This window comes from Bidens hawaiensis, unplaced genomic scaffold, assembly GCF_021521415.1.
Source record: "Bidens hawaiensis isolate Kalapana, Puna unplaced genomic scaffold, B.hawaiensis_p1.1 tig00006990_1, whole genome shotgun sequence".
NCBI classification, from domain to species: Eukaryota; Viridiplantae; Streptophyta; class Magnoliopsida; order Asterales; family Asteraceae; genus Bidens; species Bidens hawaiensis.
In genome coordinates this window covers 880,885-907,058 of record NW_027491479.1, presented here as the reverse complement: position 1 = coordinate 907,058, position 26,174 = coordinate 880,885, and the positions used below count along the sequence as shown (strand labels likewise).

At 33.6% G+C, this 26,174-nt stretch overlaps 2 protein-coding genes and 1 pseudogene across 2 annotated transcripts; 1 reads left to right on the top strand and 2 right to left on the bottom strand.

The window, feature by feature from the left end:
* Window positions 1-2,512: 2,512 nt before the first annotated feature.
* LOC143634098 (B-box zinc finger protein 21-like) lies at window positions 2,513-5,124 on the bottom strand. Its single transcript, XM_077102267.1, has 3 exons — window positions 4,939-5,124; window positions 3,177-3,560; window positions 2,513-2,869 (listed from the first exon to the last, which is right to left on the bottom strand). The coding sequence occupies exons 1-3, from the start codon at window positions 5,122-5,124 to the stop codon at window positions 2,513-2,515; spliced, it is 927 nt and encodes a 308-aa protein (XP_076958382.1).
* Window positions 5,125-18,432: 13,308 nt separating this feature from the next.
* Window positions 18,433-24,728, bottom strand: LOC143634073 (floral homeotic protein DEFICIENS-like; annotated as a pseudogene).
* Window positions 21,815-22,705, top strand: LOC143634097 (uncharacterized). The gene is made up of 2 exons (XM_077102266.1): window positions 21,815-22,066; window positions 22,161-22,705. Exons 1-2 carry the CDS (start codon window positions 21,815-21,817, stop codon window positions 22,701-22,703), a joined length of 795 nt encoding a protein of 264 aa, XP_076958381.1. The 3' UTR covers window positions 22,704-22,705.
* Window positions 24,729-26,174: the final 1,446 nt, after the last annotated feature.

The window sequence follows — 26,174 nt, the reverse complement described above, 5'->3', positions numbered from 1 at the left end:
TTACGTACTCCAATACACAATAGTAGGTGTAGGCTTCATGTTGTTGATTGTTAATCACTCATTCAAGTTATGATTTTATAAAGCACTTGAAATCATCGACTCTCTAAAAAGAAGGCAATACTTGTGGTAGTTACGATAACATGTTGTTGTATTTGAGAAACATGAACGACGATATTTAACAATCAACCAATATCCACATTCAAGAATAGATTGATAATTTCATCATTGAGTGAAGTAACAAGTGTAATTTCATTTTTATAATGTCATGAGATTTATGTAAAACATTCTCGATCTTTAGCTCCTAATACACTATAAAAAAATCACATTAATCTCACCGTTTTAGAAAACGTAATTAGTACCTACATCACAGCTAGTCAACTGCTATATGATTAGGCTGTGGTGGTGTGAAAAATAGGATGTAAAAACTGTCACATATACACTATGTCACGGTATACATGTATACCACACCACCACAACTCAAAAGATAGAAAAACTAACATTATGATTTGGTAAATCTAGACAGTTGCATGTGGGATGCTCACCTTTTGTGGTCAACATTAAAGTCAAAGCTTATTCTCAAAATATCCATATCAACTTCTCAGGTAGAATATATTCGCATGAAAAGATACACACATATAACATGAACCCATGCTGTATGCCACACTGTCTTTCCTCATCTTTTCAATCATTCATCATAAAATATTCCTTATACTTCTAACACTAAAATCTTTTAACTATTAATTATAGTTGTTACAACAATGACGTTTCTAGAAATTTTTATTTCAATTTGAAAACGAATCATGCAAAAACCAAATTAAATAAATGCAAATTACATTATTGAAAGCGGGCCAAAAAATAGATAGAATGAAATTTGAACAAGACTTAAAACAACTGAAATTGTGCTTTTCAGATTTAACGTCTTTCTGAAGTTTAGTACTTTTAAAGTCTTAAATGCTTCCTTAAATTAAAATACGTATCTTTTATTTAACTTGTGTATCATCCTGCTTTTATCTTTCTATTTTTAACGTTATATGAGATCTAAAGTTATTCACATACCTATTGATAATAGACAAAACTAAGCAAATGAACTTTAGCTTAATTTACATTGGAGGAGAATTATGTGAAGATTTGGGTTGGAGGCCAAAAATCGCAACCTGGTTTTACTGCAATAGGTCTTTGGGCGATGAGATTTCCTCGGAACAGGAGATGGTAGGCTTGGGCTACCCAGCGTTGTCTGCGATCGCGAGCCTATGAGGTCATCTTTTGTCATTGGATAATTACCTCTGAACAACAGATGGTAGCCTAGCTTATTCGTTGGTCGTTCAAAAGAAAAAAAAGATAATAGACAAAATTATAGATGTTTTTTTCACTACTTTTAGGTTACATCGATCGTTAATGTTTAAAAACACTAACTCTATTAGTTTTTTAGATTAACTCATTACATGTGCAAAAACATATGAAGACCTTATAGTCTTTGAAAGATGATGGATTGAATATGATTATAGAACATCAAATGGAAATGTGTTAACTAGGGTAATAAATGTAGGAGGAGACGATATGGTTGGGCATGCTTATTAGAAAATAGAAAATAAACAGATAATTTTAGATACCTACATATATATAACTAATTATATACGGTTCTTGGACATGGACACATGGTAATCCATTTTTAAAATCATGACGTACTTTTATGAATACTCAGTGTTAAGAGTACTAGATGCGCCCACCACGTGCAAAATGTATGTTTCCAAAAAACCGTTTTACGTGTATTGTTTTTAAAACAAGTAGTTCAGCAACCTTACTTGACTGGTTTTTTAGTAATAGTAAGCTAGGCTCTCAACAATACAATTATTCATAGAAGTTAATTTTAATATCGTGTAAATATATAAAATAGTATAAATTAGATCTATAAATGTTATCATTATAAAATATGACTAATTTTATACTTCGGTTAACAACCGGCTAAAAAGGTTTGTATGCTCTCAAGTTTCACTTAAGGAAGGACATGAAAGGAAATAAAAAGAGGTTTGTTTTCTTGAATTTTATTTAAGAAAATGGAGAAATAAAAAGATGTGCTCTTGAGTTTTGAGTTTCATTTAGAAAACAAATTAAGGAAAGGAAAGAAAAATGGAAGTTTTGTTCCAAATGACTTGGAGTCTTGTAGATTATGTGATTTGAAGTTGTGTAGATTAGACATGTAGTAAACGGTACATGACTACTACATTCATTGACTATGAGAAGATAAAATAATAAATGTTTTGGGAATCATATAGTAAACTTGAGAATAGGATTCGGATGAATTTTTTAAGATGTAATTTTTTTATCTGTCAAACGGATAAAACGTAAGAAAAAGTTAAAATAACTGTTTCTATCTATAAAGGAAGTACAATATTAACAAGCCCCTTGATGCATTATTATTTTCTTGCTAAATTAGCGATGAAACAAAACTCACTTAGACAAAAACAAAAATATGATACAAAACACGAACCGATCACGATGCGTTTACGGTTTACTATCTATAAATTCTTGATCTTTTGAAGTTCGTCGTCATCGGAGGGCCGATCTGAGGAACAGTAAAGCAATTACCGTCTTCTAATTCCCTTTTCTCGTTTGATTTCATGGGCTTATTGATATTAATCGGAGCAAAAAAAGGCGACGACTCGTTAATCATCTGACTTCCAAAATACATATTTGTAAAAGGTTGAAGCTGATACGGATTTTGAAGCAGTGGTTGTGGCGGAGGAGGAGCTGCTGGCGGCGGCGGCGCTTGTGGAACCCAAATCCCTATTGTTTCGGGCGATAAGCAATCATTCAAGCTTCCTTTAAAAACCTTGTTGTCCCAAAACACCGCCAAATCGTCGTCATCAATCTATAAGTTATAAGATAAACAAAACCCATAAGCATTATGATAAAGAAAACCCCGCAAGTATTGTATGTTACCGATAACATTATTGATGGCCATTTATAATTATTTATACAAGTAGATAATAAATATGATTACCCATAAATCTAACCAAATCATGTCTTATAGTTATGGACTTATGATAATTATTTAACAATTTCTCTAAAATAAATAATTTCACGATTATCGATTTATCGGATTAACATAAACCAATTAACCAAAAACCTATGTTTTTTTAATTTAATAATAAAAAGATTTCTAAATAATTACTGACCTTTGAAAAATTATTAGGAGCAGAATCAAGAAAATCCTCAACATGCCAACCGGGTAGTGTCTCAATCAAGTAGTCCGATATGCTACTCGCTGTAGTAGATCCATGACCCGACCCGTTTATCTTTTGGGTTTGGTTTACGACCGGAGCAGAGACAGCAACAGGCTTATTAATACTAACCGGTTCTCGTTCACGCGACTTGGGTTTTTGGTCAGGAACGACGCCGTTTGTGGTGGTGGGTGTTAAGGCCACAGAAGAAAGCTTAACGCCGGTGAGAAGAAACCGGCAGTGGTTCATCGTGTGCTCGTTGACTTTATGAATTGCTACATCACAGTTTTTGCATAGGATTGCTCTGTCCTGTTGACAGAATAACAAAGCTTTCTCCTCCTGTTAAATTTTAATCAAATAATAATAATAATAATAATAGCTTCGATTGGAATTTAAAACAAAAAAAAACATCTGATTTCACACCATCAAATGACTATTCATAAAACACTCGGCAGACGTGATGATAAAAAGGTGTCAAACTTTTAAAATCAAACATCTTGAGCAATATCCGGACGATTGTTCAGACATAGAGGTTGAGCTTTGAAAATTATTAGTTAAAACTTAAAATGGTCCTTTGGATGAATTTGTACGACAACAATATTTATTTTTTGTTAAGAACCTCCGTTTGGATAATATCCGGATACACGTCCTGATCCTAGATGGTCAAGCTTTAAAAATTTTTGGTTAAAACGGCGAACATATTTGAAAGCCTTTTGTCAGAACGTCCGTTTGAACAATATCCGAAAAGACGTCCTGATCCCAAACGGTCAAACTTCAAAAGGTTTTGGTTAAAAGGGCCGACCAAATTTGAAAGCTTTTTGTTAGAACTGCTGTCTAGATAATATACGGACGGCTGCTCTGATCCCAGATGATCCAACATTGAAACTTTTGGTTAAAACGACCTACCATATTTAAAAACTTTTTGTTAGAACCCCCATTTGGAAAATATCTGTACGGCCGTTCTGTGTCCAGGCGGTCAAACTTCAAAAAGTTTTGGTTAAAACGGCCTACCATATTTACAAGTCTCTTTGTTAGGTTGAGGGGTGTGGGGCTTCAACGGGGGCGCTAGAGCCCCTCCGCTCGCGTCCCCAGGCGCTAACACCACACCACCGGGGCGCTAGCGGGGGCGCTAACGGGGCGCTAGCGCGAAAAAACATGCAGGCGTGAGCTGGTTAGCGGGAGAAGAGAGAGAGGAGCACACCTTTTGAGGTATTTTGGACCGTTGGGAGCCGAAAAAAACAAAAAAAAAATATATTTTCTATATAGGTTTACGGAAAAGAGCCGTTGAGCTCATATTAAATTAAAAAAAAAATATTTTCTTAAACTATAAATATATACCTTTATAAAATATACTTCATTTCACAATTATACACCTTTCCTCCTAAAATCCTCTCAAAACTAACACAAAAAAAATGTCGTTGTTTGAATATGTTTATAAAAAAATAAAAAAAAAAATTTTCGCTGGAGCCCCTCCACACCAGGGGCCAGGGCTCCAACGGGGGCTCCAACAACCCCCTTATCCAGTTTCTCTCTCTGCCACAAGTCATAATATTATTGGTTGGAGCCCCCACTAAAGCCCCCCACACCCCTCAGCCTTATAAAAATATCCAGACGTCCGTACTAACCACACAAGGTCAAACTTTGAATTCTTCTTTCAAAGCGGCCGTCAGCATGGGATTAGACTGACCCTGACCCTAAAACTAGATGTTAAGTTTACCTGGCAGATATCACATAGTGGGGAGTTGTTAGGGGAAGGAGGGAGGAGGGAGCAACGGTGGTGTTTTCCGGCGAGGGTGTTGGCATGGTGAACGCGGTGGTCGCAGGCGGCGCAAAGGGCGGCGTCGTCGGCCGGACAGAACACGGACGCTTCGTCTTTGTTACAGACGTCGCAGTTGATCTTCATTTTACTACTGTAACACATGCGGAGACCAATCTTTATAAGTGGATATCGGACGGCAAAATTACACAAATGCCCCTCTCATCATGTCCTGTAGATATCTCATGCTACATTTTATAATCACTATAAAATTATGAGAAACTTTAAGTACAACTAATCTATATTTAGTTTTTGTTAGTGGTGAATAGAAGTATTTAAAAATTTGACATGAATTGAATTTCTTATTCTTTAAATATTCACAAATATTAAAGTAATTTTCTTTTTGGTTTAGGTTGAATTAAAGTTAAATATCGCGTTTGGATCATGGCGTTGATTGATTTAGTCTATTTGAGCATTATATACTTTCAAATACGTGTATTGGTTTAATATATGGCATTAATTTAGTCACATACTTTTTATAGGTATTTTGGTCATTGCAATTGCAAGCACAATATACTTTTGGTCAAAAACCCCAACCCCTGAACACAATCTGGCAATCATCTTCCCCCTTGACACACCACGCATTTACAACGATTCAAAGAAGTCCGATTTTGACAAGAAACTCAGTTCGAAGGAAGTTTGGTCTTTTTCATAGTGTTCATTGCTTTTGGGTGGGGATTACTTATGATTAATTTGCTCAAATATTCCCACTTCATCAGAAGTTTGGTATTATTAATGTTGTTTGTGATTTTTTAGTGAATATTGCTACCCATGAATTGCTCGATTATTTCAAGAAACCCATTTTGTTGTCGAAAGGTTTCGAAAGAATACCTTAGTTCATTTAACAACAACATTCTTTTTAGTGGCTCATTTTTAGGGTTTTTTTAAAACCGGATAAAAACAGAAATATTTATAAAATAAAGGAATTAAAAGTGTAACTTTCAAAGGCTTAAAGTTAAAACATCCGTTTTATAACGTTTACATCAGATGTCCGTCATAAACCATTTTTGAAAGCTGATAATTTTAACAAAACTTTTAATGAGTTATGGATAAAAATGTAACTTATAAAAATAATATGTTCACAGGAAACAGTATTTGATTATTTATTTTGTAGGGATCTGGAATTTGGGACGATGATGGGAGTCTTATCCTGGACATGTGGGTGGGACGTATTTGGAAATATCTTTTAACTTTTAACATAACTTTTAGTTAAGCCAGGGGGCTGAATGTAACATGTTACCCTATTTTATGGAGAAATGGGTTACCATCATCCATGTCCATGTGCGTCCTGAGTAGTGGCCAATTCCTGAATATTGGAACTACAACCATGCACTATTTTATTTTATTCTATTTTATTTTGCTTTGTTTTCAAATAACGATGTTTTATAGCTTTTATTATGAAAAGAAACATAAGCCAAGCAATGCTAGATAGTAGATCCCAGGCAACACAACAATTTCAAGTTAAATCCCTATCAATCCTTCCATGATCAAATTTGTGATTTAGCTCTATTGCGCACCCAAAGAAATACAAGAGTTTTTGATGCCACCCACCAGGTTAAATTAGCGAAAATACTTGATTTATTATTAAACACCAGGTAATTTCGAGCCATACATAAGCACCAAAACATAACAAGGATAACAGCGTGGAACACCTTCGCCTTCTTTTTAGAGAAGCTGGAATACCTAAAAAGCTACAGAAGATCTCTAATACTAAAAACATAAATAGAAGGAACCTTGCACTAAAGAGAAATAACGCCATGTAAGCAATCTAATTAGCGGCTATATTCCTCTTCGGCAATGAAACTAGAGTCGGAACTCAGAAGTTTCTCTAAAACCTTCTTAATTCGGCACTTAATTGTTAATTGAGCCAAACTTTTCATTCTAATATGAAAATCAAATTATTTAACTGTTTTAAGTTTAAATAGAATTTAAAAATATGTTCCCATCAAAATAAATGCGATGCTTCATAGAATTTTGCACCAACATTTTCTATTACATTTTATTTATTTAAAACGGTATCAATTATACCTAGTTTTAATTATAAGATGTATGCGTGTGAGTTTATATCTTTCTCTTTATATTAGATTACAAGAGTTTCAAAGTGTAAAGATAAAACAACGATCATACCTAGTAAAATCTCACTAATAGTTAAACTGTTAGCAGGGTATGGAGAGAGTGAGATATAAGCAAACCATACCTCCATCCCAAAGAATAAAGAGTCTGCTTTCAGAGAGACCTCACCTCCGACTCCAAAACCATATGCATGAGACCAAATAAGAAACAAGTTCAACATTAAAACTTTAGACCATAAAGGAAAAACATATACCTATAATAGATAAATAAATAAATCAGTAAAAGTAAAATAATTAAAGTAGCCGGATTAAAAATAGATAAATAAAAATAGTGATATTAGTAATGAATAATAAATATATGTTATAAAATACTAATTTAAGAATACGATATTATAAAAATATATCATTTGTCACTCGAAATAAGGTGAATAAAAGCCCCCATGATATAATTATAATCAAAAGCCTACATTTCTCCTACAAATCCTTAACATTGATTCTATGTCTACAAGAATTCCTATCCTCAACAATGCCCTTAGAGATGTGCAAATCTAGCTAATCATGCTTAATTATCTCGGCCCAAGTCAATTTGGGACGTCCTCTATCCCTCTTCCACTCTATATTAATAGTTTCTACGGATCTAACAGGAGCCGTCGTTTGTCTTCTCTTCACATGTCCACACCATCTCAATCTCCCATATCTTATTTATCTGATATGTTAGTCACCCCTAATCTCTCTCGAAAAACACCATATCTTATTCGGTCCAATATTGTGTGCCCACGCATCCACCTTAGCATTCTCATCTCTAATACCTCTAGCTTACGTGCATTTTACTTCTTGATAGCCCAACAATCTGTTTTATATAGCATCGCAGGTCTAACTGCGATCCTACAAAATTTACCCTTTAGACTAGTTGGGAATCGCCTGTTGCACAAAACTGCTGTAGCTGCCCTCCAATTACTCCATCCTACTTGGACACGGTGGACCACGCCACTAACTATTTCCCCATCACTCTAGACAAACGATCTTAGAAACTTGAACTTCTTTACCTGCGGAACAACTTGGTCTTCAATGGTGATCTGGATCTCCTCATCATCGTTTAACCCGCCAAAGTCACAATTAAGATACTCGGTCTTAGAGCGACTAATTCTTAAACCTTCCGTTTTTAAAGTTGCTCGCCACTCTTCTAACCTCATGTCTAAATCTTGTTTTTTCTTTGCCAAAGATGATAGTTAATGAAATGGATAAATATAAAATTTTAAGTTTTAGAAAAAGTTATATTTGATATTATTTTTTTGGTCTCACCGATGATGTTAATGTTGCTTTAGACAACCTCCAAATGAAGTAAATACTTCGTCAGCGATGACACAATTTATTTGGTAGATACATTATGTCCCCACCTCTTTTAGTACATTTTGATTTTAGTTTTTTTTGTACTTATATTAAAGAAACGAAATGTTATGTTGATAGTTGATTTTGAAAGTGTCTTTGTTTCATGCAGACTATGTGTTCCATGAAATGACTAAATGAAAGAAAAAGTTTGAAATCGTTTTATGTAGGGATATCTTCATGTCATTGAATTTTCTACTAAAGCAGATGATTGCACACATTTTATTTGATTTAGCTTAAATTTTGGCTTTACATATTTGACAACGGAATCATATGAAGTATATAGAACAACGACGTGATGGATTGAGCAAGATGCTTGATTTCTTTAGGGGCTTGAATTTTTAAATAGGAGGGCCCGAAAATATTAGAACTTTTTTTGAACTCCGTGCAGGTGACCCAATGCACTTCTGTCACATCTCGACTACCAACCACGGAAGCGTAAAACGAGAATGTAACAGACACATCTGGTATCAACCACATTGTTTATAAAGAAACTTTACAAACTAATTTATAATATATTGCATTGTTCTATCTTCGGTTACAAACTAGGTGGTAAAATCACAACCAGTCTGCTATACTATTTACTTAAATACACTTGCTTCTATTCACGCAGCATCAACCACATTCTATACACGTAGCACATCATCAAGTTATTCCAATTTTGGTATACCTGAAAAACAGTTTAAAACGAGCCAACTACAAATAGTTGGTGAGTTTCACGAGTTTCAGTAAATCAATTATGCGTAACCATAAAAATCGTAGTTCGTATATATTTATGTATGCATGTATGTATGTGATGTAATTATGTTAAGCTATAGTGAAACCTTGACTGTTCGTTCGAGCTGCGTGCCTCCATTTCCCACGCACAATCAACCACTGCCCCCCCATCTGTCCACAACATGCCCCAATTAGCTATGTCTAACACTACATAGCATGTTTGTATAATTATGGTCATGTGCAAACGGCGTTATGTGTGACACGGCAACCAGGCCGATTCCGTTTGGGTTTGTCAAACCAATAGCACTATTCACAAGCCACCGGCTCGAAGTTAATCACTGTGTTAGTGGGGACTTTCATGTGTTAGCATTTAGATAATTCACATCATCATATGTTTCAGGTATATGGATATTAACAAACATGCTTTTCACCCCAAAAGTTCGTAAAACAGTTTAGAAAGAGGGGTCATGAAACTCACTGTTTAGAAGGTATTCAGTATGGTGTCAGCTCGTAGTTCGTTTTGCTTGCTATCACTCAAATCCTATAATCAATATTATAATATTATTATAATCTTCATACTAAACTGCGCTGCATATCTAGTATGGGTATAGCTGTCACGCCTAGAACATGCCAGTAGTCTTAGATTAACGAACAAACGAATAACCAAATGAGTCTGGTAACGACCCAGATATCCCGTGGGGAATCTATAAGTGATTTACATATGTTATAAGCTAATATATTGATATTATGGCCTTAGTACAATAGCAAACTAGTTAAACGAAAAGATACTCGCTTAACTACTCCCTATAACTTTAAACGCAAAAGTTAGTTCCGAAACAAGTATTGTATCATCCATTAATCTAAAAAAGACTTACAAAATATTTATTTGAGATGTTTTAAGCGATCCGTAAAAATATTTTGAATTTTTACAACCAAATAGTATGTTTTTCTAAAATTACAAGAAATTGACTGAAAAACACTCGTTTTTGCGTTGTTTGTCGTACTCGATATATTTTTCTCGCCAAAAACCGAACCTAAAATAAACTTAGACTCGGGATTTCACGTTCAGGCAAGTATAACGAGACAAATGGGCCAAAGTGGGGCCCAAAAAGGTTTCGGCCGCCAACTTGGAACAAATCCCCCTTTATATAATTAACAATTTTGTAACATTCGTTACTTTTCAAACCCGAAAACCCGACCCGATTCGAATTTTTGAACTTTTTTTTCAAGTATTTAAATAGATGTATTTATGTTCGTCAACCTTTGATGTTCAATGCTCATTAAATGATTGGTACGTTTATTCATTTACAAAAATCCCGAGTCATATCGTTAACCGAGCCTTACAGATTAAACTTACAAATCATTAGAACATAAATATAAAATCTATTTTAAAAGTCCAAGGGCCTTTATGTAAAATTAAAGTTTAATTCAGTTTTAAAGAATTATAAATCTTCAGGGGCTGGTTGTGTAAAATGCTAAAAATTTAAAAACAGTCCCAACCCACCCCGTCCCTTTCCCCGTTTTTCCGGCCACCATCGCCGGTGGCGGCGCCGGAGGTCCCAAAACACCCCTAAACCTCATACGTTGACCCGAGATTTGTTATTTAACGCATATTTTGTCGATATTATACCATGATTAACTGATTAATTGCGTCTAAACACCGCGAATCATCCCGTGATGCTCGCCGGATTATTCGAATATCAAAATTAATGTAATTAGCGCGCATACGTTCCTACAACTAGTATAAATAGGACCCGGACCTTCTTTGTAACCCGCTCACACCTCTCTTTCTCAATAATTTTCTCTATAATAACCATATTATTCCGGCGAGGTTTCGGCTCCGGCAACGTCTCGTTCTCAGTCAAATTAACATCCTTTAAGCTAATTATTATATGCAATTGATTAGTTTTGATCCAACAAACAAAACCCCTAAACTTAATTGGGCAAACAATGAACAGATTAATCGAATTTGAATTAGGGTTTCTATGGGAAGAAGATGAACTTCATGTTAAAATATATAATTTTTTTTTCTGTTCTAAGTTCAAGATATAAGCTGGAGCAGTTGGTTGGTCTGTCTGCATATGGACATAAGGACCCGGGGTCAGGCCTTTTTTTTGTATTTTCTTTTAACAGCTTGTTTAGTTATATTAATTAAATGATTTATGTATTTAAAAATCATTATAAATCAATAAAACCACTTTTAAACTATACAATTTTTTTTTATAAATAAGTATAAGTTTTATCTCACCATTTTCCATGTAAAAACCAACTTCCAAACCCGTTAAAACGTTAAAAAAATGAGTTTAAATTTCGTTACATTAGATTCAATTCATTAACCTTAAAATTTATTAAGCTTATATTTCATTAATCCGTTAATATTAATTGGTTTGTTAACTTTATTTCGTTAACCATGATTCTTTTGAGTTTAATTCGTTAGTTTTAATCCGTTAAACTTTGATTCGGTAAAGATAATTTGGTAAACTATAATTCAATTAGTTAGCTGAAAATATTTTTAAATCGTTAAAGTTAGTTTATAAACCGTTAGCTTATTGCATCGACTTTATATTCCTTTTCGTTAGATATTTTTAAACGCTAAATTAATAATTGTACTAGATAAATTTCTCGTTTAAAATCCGTACATTGTAACTCACATAGTAGTGTTAAGATTATAATATTAAAACAATTCTTAGTTCGTTAAAATTCCGTTAAAGCCTAAAAATAATATTAAATTAATTCATGCCTTAAAATAATAAAAGCTAAATAAAACAATAATATATTTCCAATAAAATTAGACAATAATTAACTTTAATACTCCCGTTAGATAGTCTTTAAATATGCGATTTTATTTTATTTATAGTTCGAGAAGTTCAATCGTTTCGGATTCTTTAATGCACTTTCGGTTGCTTCGGTTTCGTTATTGTGCTTTCGGCTTTTATTACAAGTTTGTCTTCGATTTCGAGGTGAGTTTTTCACCACCCCTTTTTAATGTTTTATTGTTTTGGGGTAGCATATGTATCAATATTAAAATTCAAGTATTGATTTCTTCTATTACAAAACTACAATTCGTATATGGACATGTGTGTTACTTGTATTATTTGCACGAATATTACTTGCACGTTGGGAAGCCTTATTAAGTATGATCATACGCCCCCCTTTGTACTCCGGTCCATTTGTATCGAGTGGAAAAGGGCCTCATTATCCAAGTACGTTGGTTGTTACCAATTGGGAAGGACCCTACTTGCGCGATTACCCAAGTACGTTGGTTGTTACCAACTGGAAAGGACTTACTTGCGCGTTTATCACTTATCCATGAATTGTATGATTTTTATATATGTATATAAAAACTGTGGGAACTCACCAGCTATGTTCATAGCTGACTTTATTTTATACATATGTTACAGGTGTAAAGATACGAGGATGAAAGTTAGAAGACACATAGTATGCCTATAGGATATTCAAATAACAACTTATCATTTATTTATTTATTGTTTCAACTTGTATTATTTGATAAACTTGTGTTACATGATGATTTGAATAAAATAATGCTATTATGGTCATCTAATAGTGTCACGTGTGTTTGAGCAATCTGTACGTCACACTCAGGCGTTTTCGCTTTAGCCGGGGTGTTAAAAATTTTAGCTTCAATATTAAGTCATTTGCAAAATATCCAGACCCAAGAAGCTGCTTAAACCTCTGTTCTTCCAATATCCAGCAAAAACCTAAAGGTAAAGCTCACTTTTGATCAAAACTAACTTGATTTAAACATGTTTATGCACATAAAACATAGTTTGATTACCAAAAATTACTTCTAACCATGCAAAAACCTTAAAAATGATCCAAAAATATATTTTGATCCTAAACATAGTTAGAAATCAGAATCAAACACTTTTTTTGGCCATAAACATGGATTAGGAGGTTTAAATCGTGTTTTTACGGTTCAAAAGTTTGGTTTGAAACCTTAACCGAAACCCTTTGCTTGAAGGCTGATTTATTGATAATACATGCTTGGTTTTGTAACATAGGACCTGTAGTTACTCTAGCTAGAATGCCAAGAACCCGGACAAGTGAGAAAAGGGTTGAAACAGTCGAAAACCGCAAAGGTATTACTAAAGTACTCGTTTATGGGATGTTTAGGATTAGATTGTAACGTGCTTGTGTTTAGCTTGTGAAAATTTGTTCGCACATCAGGGACCATATGAATGAGTCCATGTCCAAATTTGGTTATTTTTCAACAATTCGAGAATATTTGGTGATTTTATTACCGTTTAGGGACGTTTGTTTGAAAACAAAAAAAACTTAAACTGCTTGAAAAATTATGAAATTTTGTGGAGAACTCCGGTATTTCATAATATGATTACATATAAAATTTGGAGTCAATTGGAGAACCCTAGCTATGGTTTCTGGATTCGCTTTTATTCGAGTTTTAATGATCGTTTTTTGGCTCAAAAAGGTAAATTGGCAAAATTTTTAAGTTCTAAAAATTTTACAGGCTATTTTAGAAGTCATTTGGATCACTAAAAAAAATTATAGGATTTTTCGGAAGTCGTTTGGTATAAACGGATGATTTACAGGTTAAAAATAGCATATAAAATGATTTTTTATAAATTAATAAATAAGTAAAAATTCCCAAAAATATTTTTATAAAAATCTAAATATTTTAATTGGTAAGTGTATAAATTTTTGTGATTAAACGATAAATGGATAATGTGCTAATTTGAAAGCTAAACAAATTCAATTCTGATAAAAACCGACAGGTTTGTGAATAACAAACTTGTTGGAATGTCAGAACATCAACCGTGATCAAATATCATATTTTTGGGTTAATTAAATAAAACCGAGTGAAACGATCAACTTGGCTCAGTAGGTGAAACAAAGCCAAGTTTGATTTTCAACATTAGACATTGAACAACGTCACAAACTAAGACTATTGACATGTTTTGGGCATGACAGCTATACCCAGACTAGATATACAGCCCGGTTTAGTTTGTAGACTATAATAATAATAAAATATTAAAATTATATAATATTGATTATAGGGACTAAGTGATAGCAAGTGAAACGAACCACTAGTTGATATCGTACTGAGTACCTACTAAACCGTGAGTTTCATGACCCATCTTTTAAACTGTTTACGAACTTTTGGGTGAAAAGCATGTTTATGTACACCTATCTATCTGAAAACATGTTATAATGTGAATTATGTAAGTGCTAATACATGAGAAGTCCCCTGATTGATAAGTTAGATTGAGATGGCACGAATGCCGAAACTATGAAACTATACATGCCTACATGTTTATATAAACACGCTATGTAGTGTTAGGCATAGCAAATTAGGGAATAACGTGGTCTATGATGGCCATGAGAATAACGTGGCCTGTGATGGCCATGGGAATAACGTGGTTTGTGATGGCCATGGGAATAACGTAGGCAGTGGAGGCCACGAGATTAACGTGGGCAGTGGAGGCCACGTGGTACGAACGAACAGTCGAGGTTTCACCCGTAACTTGCCGTAAATTTATCACATGCATACAAATATACATACATACGTACGTACATACAAACTATGATTTTATGGTTACGCGTAAGTGATTTATTAAAACTCATGAAACTCACCAACTATTTGTAGTTGACCTGTTTTAACATGCTTTTAAGGTGTACCGAAATTGGAATAAATTGATGATGTGCTACGTGTTACGGATTATGATCAATGCTGTGTGAATAGATACAAGTGTATTAGTAAGGAGTGGAACAATTTAGTAGACTGTTTTTGTTTTGTATCACCTAGCTTGTAAACGAAGATAGAACAATATAACATAATGTAAATTAGTTTGTAATGTTTCTCTATAAAACAATGTGATTGATACCAGAGGTGTCTGTTATATTCCCGTTTTATGCTTCCGTATTTTCTAGTCGGGGTGCGACAGAAGTTGGTATCTGTCACACCACGACTAACAAATGTGGAAGCGTAAAACGAGAATGTAACAGACACCTCTGGTATCAAACACATTGTTTATAAAGAAACATTACAAACTAACTTACAATATTTACATTGTACTATCTTCTTTTACTGCCAGCTGGCCCAACCCCGCCATACGGAGCCCTTAACCGCCTCCAAGTTATCTCCAGTTCCGAGGAAAACCCACCCGAATGAAGACCCACTGGTTATAAAACCCAGACGCCCTTAGGATCGAACTGGAGATCACAAAGATCCCGGTCTTTCTTCATTGAGCCACCCATGTCCTCCTCAAAGTGTTGCCGGTGGGGATTAACCATGAGTCTCTATTGTGAAACTCAAGCTTTTTAGCACTACACCATATTAAAAAGGACGAAAATATTAGAACTAGATATTAAGTTTGTACACATAAAAACCAAAATTTTTCACCAAATAATATCATAAATCCTCAATAAATAATAATAATAATATTATTATTATTCCGGTCTGGGCTATCAAATAATAATAATAATAACCAATTTTTTTAGTTGGTTTGGTTTGGGCTATCAAAAATCATATATTACCATTCCGAGCCCAAAAATATTAGTGAAAATATATGGGCTATATTTATCAAATATATATGAGCTGAATTTAGATATTCTGAGCTCAAAAACAGGAGAGGCCGGACCCCTCCTCGAGTCCTCGCCCCTTTATAATTCCGCCCATGATTTTTATACTGAGATGAAATTCATGGTTCTTTTTGTTGTTCATGTTGGGATAAAATTCATGATTCCTTAGTATGGTTGATGAAATGAAAATATGTTTGTTATTTTTTTTATAACTTTATAGAATGTTGTTTACGTGCCACCCATATTCTTTGATACAATACTCATGTTAAGAGTAATATAGTTTTGCTGATTATGGAGTGAAAGAGCGTAACAATTTAATATGTAAAGGTTATGTGGCCAAAGTCGAAGAACTGAAAGTTTCTATAGCCTTTGGACTGAAAATACCCGATTTAAGTCAACTTGGGCTTTCACTTTTTGGTGGTGGTCAAACATAATTTGCTGGGATTTGAAGGAAAGTGAGAGAGATCATTACATTAAGCTTGGAAATTGTGCTCATTGAAGCTTCCAATTAAACACAACCAAATGTATTTCTCGTTTTATTGTTGAACCATTTTGAGCTTTTCATGGTGGTTATGCTATTTTATTTAGCTTCAGTTTGCCGTTAGTGGCAAAGTTTCCGTGCTGAATTGTGGAATTATTTTTTCGTCATTACCATGTTCTGGTTCTAGGGGTGGAGTGGGTTTTCTAAGTATATTTTTTTAATGTGATTTGAAACACCGACGGGCTACTGACTTATCCGATTATCTCGGTTTCACTCGTAGACAGAAACCTCTCATAGGTGAAAAAATCTTTGACTCAACTCTTTGTTTTTTTTTTCTTGTTTTTTTTAGTCATGTGTGAGAGTGAACCCAGTACATCCCTCTTTTTAAATTGAAGTTTTTGAGCGTTTAATCTTAACCACTTGGACTTGGATCATAGGCAGTGACTCACACAAATTGACTAAAGATTCAATAATAATGCATAATTTTTTATGGGAAAATTCCCAAAATAAACATTTATGAAAACAAATTTCTAATTTTAGGTATCATTTGCAAAAAATTTCAGAAATAGATACTATAAACTAGTCGTGACGAGTAGTTTGTAGAACCAATTAAAACTTGTCGCGTGTCCTTAAACTAACCGTAACGAGCACATTCACCAATCATTTACTCGTCACGACTAAATAAGTTTAATGCATCGTAATCAACGCCCACGAGCAATTCATAAGTCCTTTAGTCTTGACGAGTAGATTATAAAGTTAAACTAGTCGCGACGAGTTAACTACTAATGAACTACTCGTGTAGGGAATATAAACCAGGTAAACTAGTCGTCGCGACTAAAGGACTTATGAATTATTCATGGGCGTTGATTACGAGGCATGCAACTTATTTAGTCGTGACGAGTAAATGATTAGTGAACGTGTTCGTTACGGTTAGTTTAAAGGAACGTGGCAAATTCTAATTGGTTTCAACAAACTTCTCGTCACGACTAGTTTATAATACATATTTCTAGAATATTTTGCAAATGTTACCTGAAACTAGAAATTTTTGTCATAAATACTTATTTTGGGAATTTTCAAATTTTTTATTAACAAGTACATATGATAGTTATATAATGATATTTTGATTCATTTCATGCTAGAAACCTTCAACTTCAAATCCCCCACCCAAAGATATATTACATAGTTTGAAACTTTCTTACAGAAGCACATAAAAATTCAACAAAACTCAAAAGGCATTCTCATATGAGTCATACTCGATGATGTAGTTCCAACTTTTGTGATTATCCAACTTTTATGATAAATCACAAGTGGTTAATTTAAACATAAACACATATTTCTCCTTATGCTGACGCCATCATCCAAATATATAGGATGCTAGCTACTTGATACATATATCTCATATCAAAACGTTACCAGTATCACGAACCACCGGCCTTTAGATCCATTCTTGATTCATATAGAGCTATCTTGATATGCTCGGTTGCATTTGAGCAATAATATACATCCGCCATGTAAATTCCAACAAATTATTTGTTGATCGAGTTTGTTCACTTGTTGAAGCAAATTAATCGTTGTGTTTATTTCTTTTAATTGCTTACACTTGCTTAGCTATACATGTATTCAGTTCAATTAAATACTATCACCGGCTTAATTTAGGGGCCTAAAGCAAATAGTAAAATGAGAGATTTTTTTGTAAAAAAGATTTTTTTTTACTTAGAAACATAACACGTGGGAATATGATCATAGTAAATTTTTTTACAAATTTTAAAAGACACAAAATTACATAATTCCAACTTAAAATTGGAGAGATTGAGAGAATGTATGTGTGAGTTGTATATGAACATGAAGAATCAAATGCAAGACATAATCAAAACCCAAAAAACTGGGGACCTTGAGTTTCAACTTATTTTCTTCTGCACTCGTGTCGCCCCTATTATATACCATAGTTAATAATCAATGTCCGTTAGAGTTCATAGTCTGTTTTGAGTTAAAATTCTTTGGCTAGTCCAGTTGTTGAGAGCAGTCTCTTAACCCTATTAAGTCAAGTACTCAAATCTAGTTTCTTCACTTGTTTAGGCTTCACCCAAAATTATAATAGAAAACCACCAACTAGTTAAGTATTAATTAACCACACACATCATCAATCACAACACAAAAAAAGTGGAGGGGTGCTTGGATACAACTAATTAATGTCTTTAAAAGCTTATAGAAGGATAGATTTGGTACATGCTAGCCATGCAAGGAATAGGTGGTCAGATCCGATGCAGCAGCATGAAGATCATTAGGATGATTAGGCTGCAGTCGCAGAGTGAGGATGCGTGATGCAACAGCCATATGTGGCGGGTATCCATACAAGGCTTCATACTCTCCTGCATCTTCTATCATCCCGTATTGCGGATCCTCTCCTCTTATATCCTAATTAACATTCATTTCAATAAACTGATTATATAACCCTAAGGAACCTATATTTATCGAGTCATGCTTGTAAACTAGTAAAGTAACAGGCTTAAGCAATTCATTTAATGTTCAACATTTGAAAGAGTTGAAGTTTTGAGAGCTTACAAATTCATGCATTAGCTTTTTGTATACATCTTGAGCACTTCTCACCTGAAAGAAAGAAAGAAACAAAGAAAGAAAAATGCATGATTTGGAAAGAGTTTTATAATAGAAACTTAATCCAAGTATTTTTGATATGGTGTACAAAGTTACCTTCTTCTTGCAAGTCTCCAACTTATTACCAATCACTTTGAGCTGCATTTTTTTGTTCCAATAAAAGTTCGCTATCAGCTTTAACTATTACAGAATTTCCCTTTCGATGAAAATATCAAATGCTAATATTAATATCAACGCTTACATGACGGAATCGTGAAAATTTTATTTGAGACGTTAGGTCGCAAGTTACAATTAATAAAAGAATAATGATAAAGCTAACCAACTACTAATAATAATATTAAAACGTCACTAAATATCCTAATTCTTAAAGAAGAGAAAATAAATATAACAGATAACATCGGCTAGCAATGTTGCAAATTCTATTGCGAATTTTGCAACAAAAGACAATGGTTAGAAGATTATAAAGAAATTAAAAGAAAGTGACCTTGCGTTCGCGGACAATGCATACAGCTTCTTCACATCTCAGCCTCCACCACCGTCTACTCCCGGCCGCCGTGCTCCGCCGTCATGCGGTGCTCCGCGCCGTTCTCCACCGCCGTGCTCCGCCTCCGTGATGCACCGCTGCCGTTCTCATCCACAATCAACTTCTTCCACAGGTTTTTCCTTTCTTTTATTTCTAAAATACCAAATCTGATATGGGTTCTTTGATTCTTTGATTCTGGTAATTATTATTATTATCTATTTATTTTTTTAATTTCTTTTATCAATCAGTGCATTCATGTCACTAAAATTATATGGATTTTATGTGAAGAGGTGATGAGCTACAGTATAATTTCTGATTCATTGATTTTTGTAGTATCTTGTGGTTTGATGTAAAAAAATTTGGTAGATACACTGTTTGTTATAATGCTTTGATTAACCTTTGGTAGAAAATAGTATTTTGTAGGGGTGTTCACGGTCCGGTTTGAACGGTTTTTGGGTTAAACCGTGACCAAACTGTTAGTACCGGTTTTTGGTAATTGAAAATCGAAACCAAACCATAACAATCAAAACCGAACCGTTACTAACGGTTTGGTCCGGTTCGGTTTCACGGTTTAATGAATAGCTTAAAAAGGTTTGAAATGCACTTCAATTTGTACTTCTATTTACACTACATTTTTGTTTGTAATGTGTAAATAGGAAATGGCTCGACTTAGTTTACAAACTCGCAAACGTATCCAAAGGAATATGACACTGACTATGGCATGGTGGAACCAACTTATTACAACAGTTTCTTTGCTTGTACTTTCACTTTACATGTTGATAGTCAAATACAAAATGGATAAACCACGCATTCGACACTTTACAACAAAAACAGATCGATATTCCATATTGTATAGGTATGTTTATGAGAGTGACATTATGTCTATATCTCAAATTAGGATGAATCGAGCTTGTTTTAGTAAATTGTGCGACATGCTTAAAACATTTGGAGGATTAAAAGCAAATAGGAATATAGACATTGATGAACAAGTAGCCATCTTTCTTCACACCATAGCTCATAATGTTAAGAATCGGGTCATGATATGTCGTTTTCATCGGTCGGGAGACACAATTAGTAGATGTGTTTCTAGAGTTTGTAATGCAATGATTAGATTGCATTCACGTTTGCTGAAGAAGCCCGAACCTGTTCCTGAGAATTCTACTGATCATAAGTGGAAATGGTTCAAGGTATTATGCAATCATTATACTTTTTTTTTTGATAACTTGCATTAGGGATTAGATATGTATAGTAACACCTTTTTTGTACGTTTTGATTTTAGAATTGTTTAGGGGCTTTGGATGGAACATACATAAAATGTTTAGTGCCTAGTGAAGAAAAACCTAAATATAGAACAAGAAAAGGAGAGATTGCTATGAATGTGTTAGGCGTGTGTTCACAAGATATGCAATTTATATTTGTGTTACCCGGCTGGGAAGGGTCGACGGCTGATGGTAGAGTTCTTCGAGATGCTCTTGACAGGCCACATGGATTGAAAGTTTCAAGGCCGGGTATGTAACAATATAGATATTATTTAGGTGTATAGAATATATATAGTAAATTGAGGTAGCTTTGGTGTTTATTAACTATAATGTATTTTAGGTTATTATTTGGTGGATGAGGGATACACAAATGGAGAAGGTTTCCTTGCCCCTTATAGATGCCAAAGATATCATTTAAATGATTGGCGTGATGGACACCAACCCACTAATCCAAAAGAATTGTTTAACATGAAACATTCGTCAGCAAAAAATGTTATAGAAAGATGTTTTGGTATTTTAAAGGCAAGGTGGGCAATTTTGAGAGATCACTCGTACTATCCCATTACCAAAAGAATAGGATCATAATGGCATGTTGTTTGCTTCATAACTTTATAAGGAGAGAAATGCCAATAGATCCATTTGGTAATGAGGACGATAACGATGACGAGGAAGAGACCGAGGTCGAACGTAATTGCGGAAGAAGATGGTGGGGAAGACGAAGATAATATAACTTATATTAGAACTTCAAATGAGTGGACAACATTTAGAAACAATCTTGCCCAAAGCATGTTTGACTCTTGGAGTGCTACCAATTGATTAAGAATGTCTTAGAAATCAATTGCTTATGCTATTTTTGTGTTGATTATGTTATTTGGTGATGTTGAATTATTAAACACTTGCTTATGATATTTTGTGTTGATTATGCTATTTTGGTGGTATTGGATGATTAAATACTTTTTTGTAATGTTTTTTTTTGTTTAGCTTTTTATGATATTTATGTGATGCTTATATTATTGTGTTATTGTATTGTTTGTGCTAATTTTAAATACTATATATATATATATGTTTTAGTTAATGTTTTTCTATAGAAATGAAGAGCAGTGGTCGAAAATATCGAGGGTGGAGTGTTGAAGAAGATGCAAAATTTATTGAGGCCTTTGTAGACATGATTAACACGAAGGGATTTAAATCCGACAATGGCTTTAGAACCGGGTACTTGCAACATCTTGAATCATCATTGAAAGAATCACTTCCCAGAACGGACCTTTTGGCTAGACCGCACATCGAATCAAGAGTCAAAACAATGGAAAGAGATTGGGCAGTCGTTCATGAGATGCTAAACACTAGTGGATTTGGTTATGATAAAGAACATAATTGTGTAACCGCTGAAGCTCCTATGTGGGAAGCTTATGTTGAGGTATATGTTACATTTTAATGTTATTAACATTTTTTATTTGGTTAATCATAAAATGTATTGATGTTTTGTTATTATAATATTATCTTGTCAATAGAAACATCCAACGGCAGATAAATGGAAACGTAAAATTCTTCCTCATTATGAAGAAATGTGTGTTATTTTTGGAAATGATCGAGCTCAAGGTAATAGAGCCAAAAGTGTGGCCGAGATGGAAGAAGAGGCGAATAGGGAAGAACTAGAGGACCAAAGGGATGATGAATTTGATGAGTTTAGTCATAATGAAGGCACTAATGCAAGTGTTCAAGTTGAAGAAATTTCAAGTGGTCGAGGTAAGAAGAGGAAACGTGCAAGCCAAGCTAATTCTTTGTTTCAAAATTTCAATGATGCGGTTGTTTTATTTGGTGATCGTCTTAAGGAAACGTCGACCGAATTGAGTGAAGGGATAAAGTATGAACTTGAGAAAGAAAAGAAAACAACAATGATCACTTCCGAGATTAAAAAAATGACATCTTTGTCTCAATTGGAAAAGTTTAAAGCTATTGAAGAAATCAAAAGTGACTATAATAGGGTGTCGACCTTTTGGGATTTGGGTGAAGAAGAAAGAGAGGATTGGGTAAGGTTTTTGTTGTCTAAGTGAAAGTTTGGTGATGTCATATGTTCGTATTTTGGTACTTTTATTAGTGGCGTTTACAACTTGTCATCATATGTTAGAACGACTTTTATCCGCATTTTAAAAACTTTCTAATCGTATGTTTGAATATTGGTTTTAGTATGATATGTTTTAATTAGTAGATGCAACAATATGCAAAATTATTATTGGTCTAGACATGTATGATGAAGATGGGTGATAAGGGTTTTTGGACTTAATCGAATCAAATGTTTATTTATGGTGTTGTTATGATGTTTTATTGTGTGATAAGCATAAAAACATATATATTCTTTTTTTTTATTATTTTGTTAAATTTTTTTAATAGTTCTATATTTTTATATTAGTTTTATTTTTTTTTAAAATTATTTTTGGATTTTTTATATATATTTTTATGTTTATTATTATTATCTTTTTGATTTTTATATATATATTTTTTTTTATTTTTAAATAAATTTTTGTTTTTTAATCAAAATTTTTATATTTATTTTTTAGATTTTTTTAAATTATTACTTTCTTTTTGTTATTTTATTATTTATATGTTAGTAGTTTGAAGGGAAATGAATAGAATGAAGAAGATTCCAATTCCAATACATATTAACCAACCAAACACATGATTGTGATTCTCAAACAATCCATTCCATTCCAATTCCAAATCCTTTAAAAAAAGTCCGTGAAACGAACAGGCCCGAAGAAAACTTAAATGAGACACTTTGAAATTAAAAGCAGATCATTAAATACTTAAACTAAAGACATAAATAAACACGCAAGTTAAGGTAATCAGTAATTTGCGCGTTTTACTCTGAAGGAGATTTTTTGTGGAACGCCCACGAATATTTTAAATGGGATACTGGCTAAATTATTTACATCGGGATACACTCGACTTTCGATTAGGAGAAAACCCTCACATAAGGCCAATGCCTGTGAAGGCACGACAGTGTGTTGAGGTAAAATCCGTTCAAGGATCCAATTAGTGAACGCCGCATATTCGCCGAGTTTCCCACCACCATCCGGTGCCACCAAAACTAAATGATGGGGCAGGAATCGAACCGGGGTAACAAGGAATACTAAGTCTCTTCCTTACCATTACCATTCCACCACTAGCTGGTTGGCTTACACTAAAGGGGAATAATTTAGAAATTGCTAAAATTTGGTAAAAAATTTAAGTGCTGAAATTCGAGCCTTAAATGATGGAATTTTGGGTTCGCCAATTAGGCATTCCATATTATCCTAGTTATCGAGACCTTTCCGTCCACTACTTATGAGCTCCATCCGTAAAAGATCCAAATCCTCTAATAGTCTTACAAGTTATAATCTATATTTTCAGACTTAACTAAGAAATGGTACCTATATCTTACACTCTTCCAGTTATAGATTATCTACTTTAGGGTTCTTTATTCTAGAACTTTTTTTTTTCTAGTGAACTACTATCTATATTGAGATTCAAGACACATAGAAATAGAGGTAAAAATTAAGACAAATGAATTAATTCATTCTTTCACTATAACTTAATTTATGTAAAAAAGCTCTTAAATCAAAGTATATATATTCATGATTTTTATGAGCAAAGCTTTAACATGAAGCAATGTGTTTTGTCCATAAGGAACAACCAGAAACCCTAAATTAAAGATACGTGTAACAATAAAATAAACAACCTCATAATGTGAGCTCCAAAGATCTATTCCAGACGCTTTCTGATACTGATCAAAGAACTGCTTCGTCCTAATAAAAAAACAAAACATAACAAAATCAAATAACTAATTACCAAACATAAACCTAGATTAATTAAGAAGCAAACTAGGGTTTCTAGAGAGAGAATTATAACGTACGTAACCGAAGGGCTTATGTACTCATGAAGCTTCTCAGTGCAAGACACCATAATAATGGAGACTTTAGCATCACACAACACGTGAGTTCATTAGCCTTCTTGAACAATCCATTTCTTCTCTTGGAGTATGTTACCTGCCTGTTGGTTGAGTTCTCAATCTTCTTGATCTGGATCTTGCCTCTAGCCATGTTTGCTATAGTGGTTGTTTGTGTAGCTGTGATATGAAGAAGCAAAAGATTGAAGAGATATGGAAGATAAGAGAGAGAAGGGAAAGGACATAAGAAAGAAAGTGAAGAGGAAGCGTTTCCAGAAATGGGAAGTATTACTGGAAACGTGAAAGAGTCAGACAAAGGTGAAAAAGCTTACTTTTCTCTTTTGTCACTTTGGTTTTAACATTTTATTATTATTATTGATCGAATTAATAAAGGTAAAAAGAAAAATAAATTAAACAACAAAATATTGTGCCTTCTTCTACTATTCAAATTCCATGATTGTATTAGGTTCGATTTGTAGGGCTAATATTATATATTATTAATAGGATAACGTATGTTTTTAGTTGGTGTATTACATTCTCAGTATGTTTATTTTGTAAGTCTTAGAAAAATTAAGACCTTATAAAAGAGACATTTTACCCATTTCTTCATATAACACTAAAAGACACAACTCTCTAATTGAAAATAAAGTTTCTTTCCTCACTTCATCTTTTTCTCTCTTTTATATTTACAAACTAAGATTCAAGATCTGAGTGTTGTTGGTGATTTTCGCTAACTAACAACACGAATGGATCCGAGTTAAGTTGTGAGATTCATCTAGTGGCAGAGCCAGGAATTTTTTCTTATGGGTTTGGGAATTTTTTAGTGTTTGATTTTTTTTCCAGTGTCAAAGTTTCGGGCCCAAATGGTTCGGTCGGGTTGGGTCGATCATTGGGTCCGATAAATAAAATATAATATCACTATCATAACAAAAATACATCGTTAACAATCAATAAATTAAAAAGTCATATTAAATAAAAAGATATTACATATCATAATTCTCTATGTGTTTTATGTTTTGAAAACGATATCTTTAATCTTGACTTTAGAAAAGAACTCATTTTTAATATAACAAATATAAGTATTATTCATATAATTGTCACCCAAATAATTACGTAAATCCGTCTTCACGTGCTTCATTGAAAAAAAATATATCACAAATGATAGACCAACGGATATTGGTTGTTGGCGATTGTTGAAACCTTGAGGTGAACCGGCAAAGACGATGAGGCAATGGTCGTTTGGTCGACAAAAAGAAGTTGATTGGTTGCTGAGATGATGGCCACTGTTTTTGTTTGTGTATTTATTTATTTATTATTTATGTATTATGTCTAAAAATGTTAATTGGGTTGGGTTTATTGACCCATTATATGCGTAATTTTGGGCTTTTTAATAATCTATATATGGATTATTATTGGCCCATATATGATGTTTGTTAACAAAATTTATAGTTTCTTTAAAAGCTTTGTCATTTACAAAAAGAATATTCATTACTAAAAGAATATAACTACATTTTTCACAAACAATGAGTTCGAATATATCTTTTTAGAATGATTTTGGGTTCGCTCATCGAAAACGAATGGGTTTGCTCGTTAATTCGGC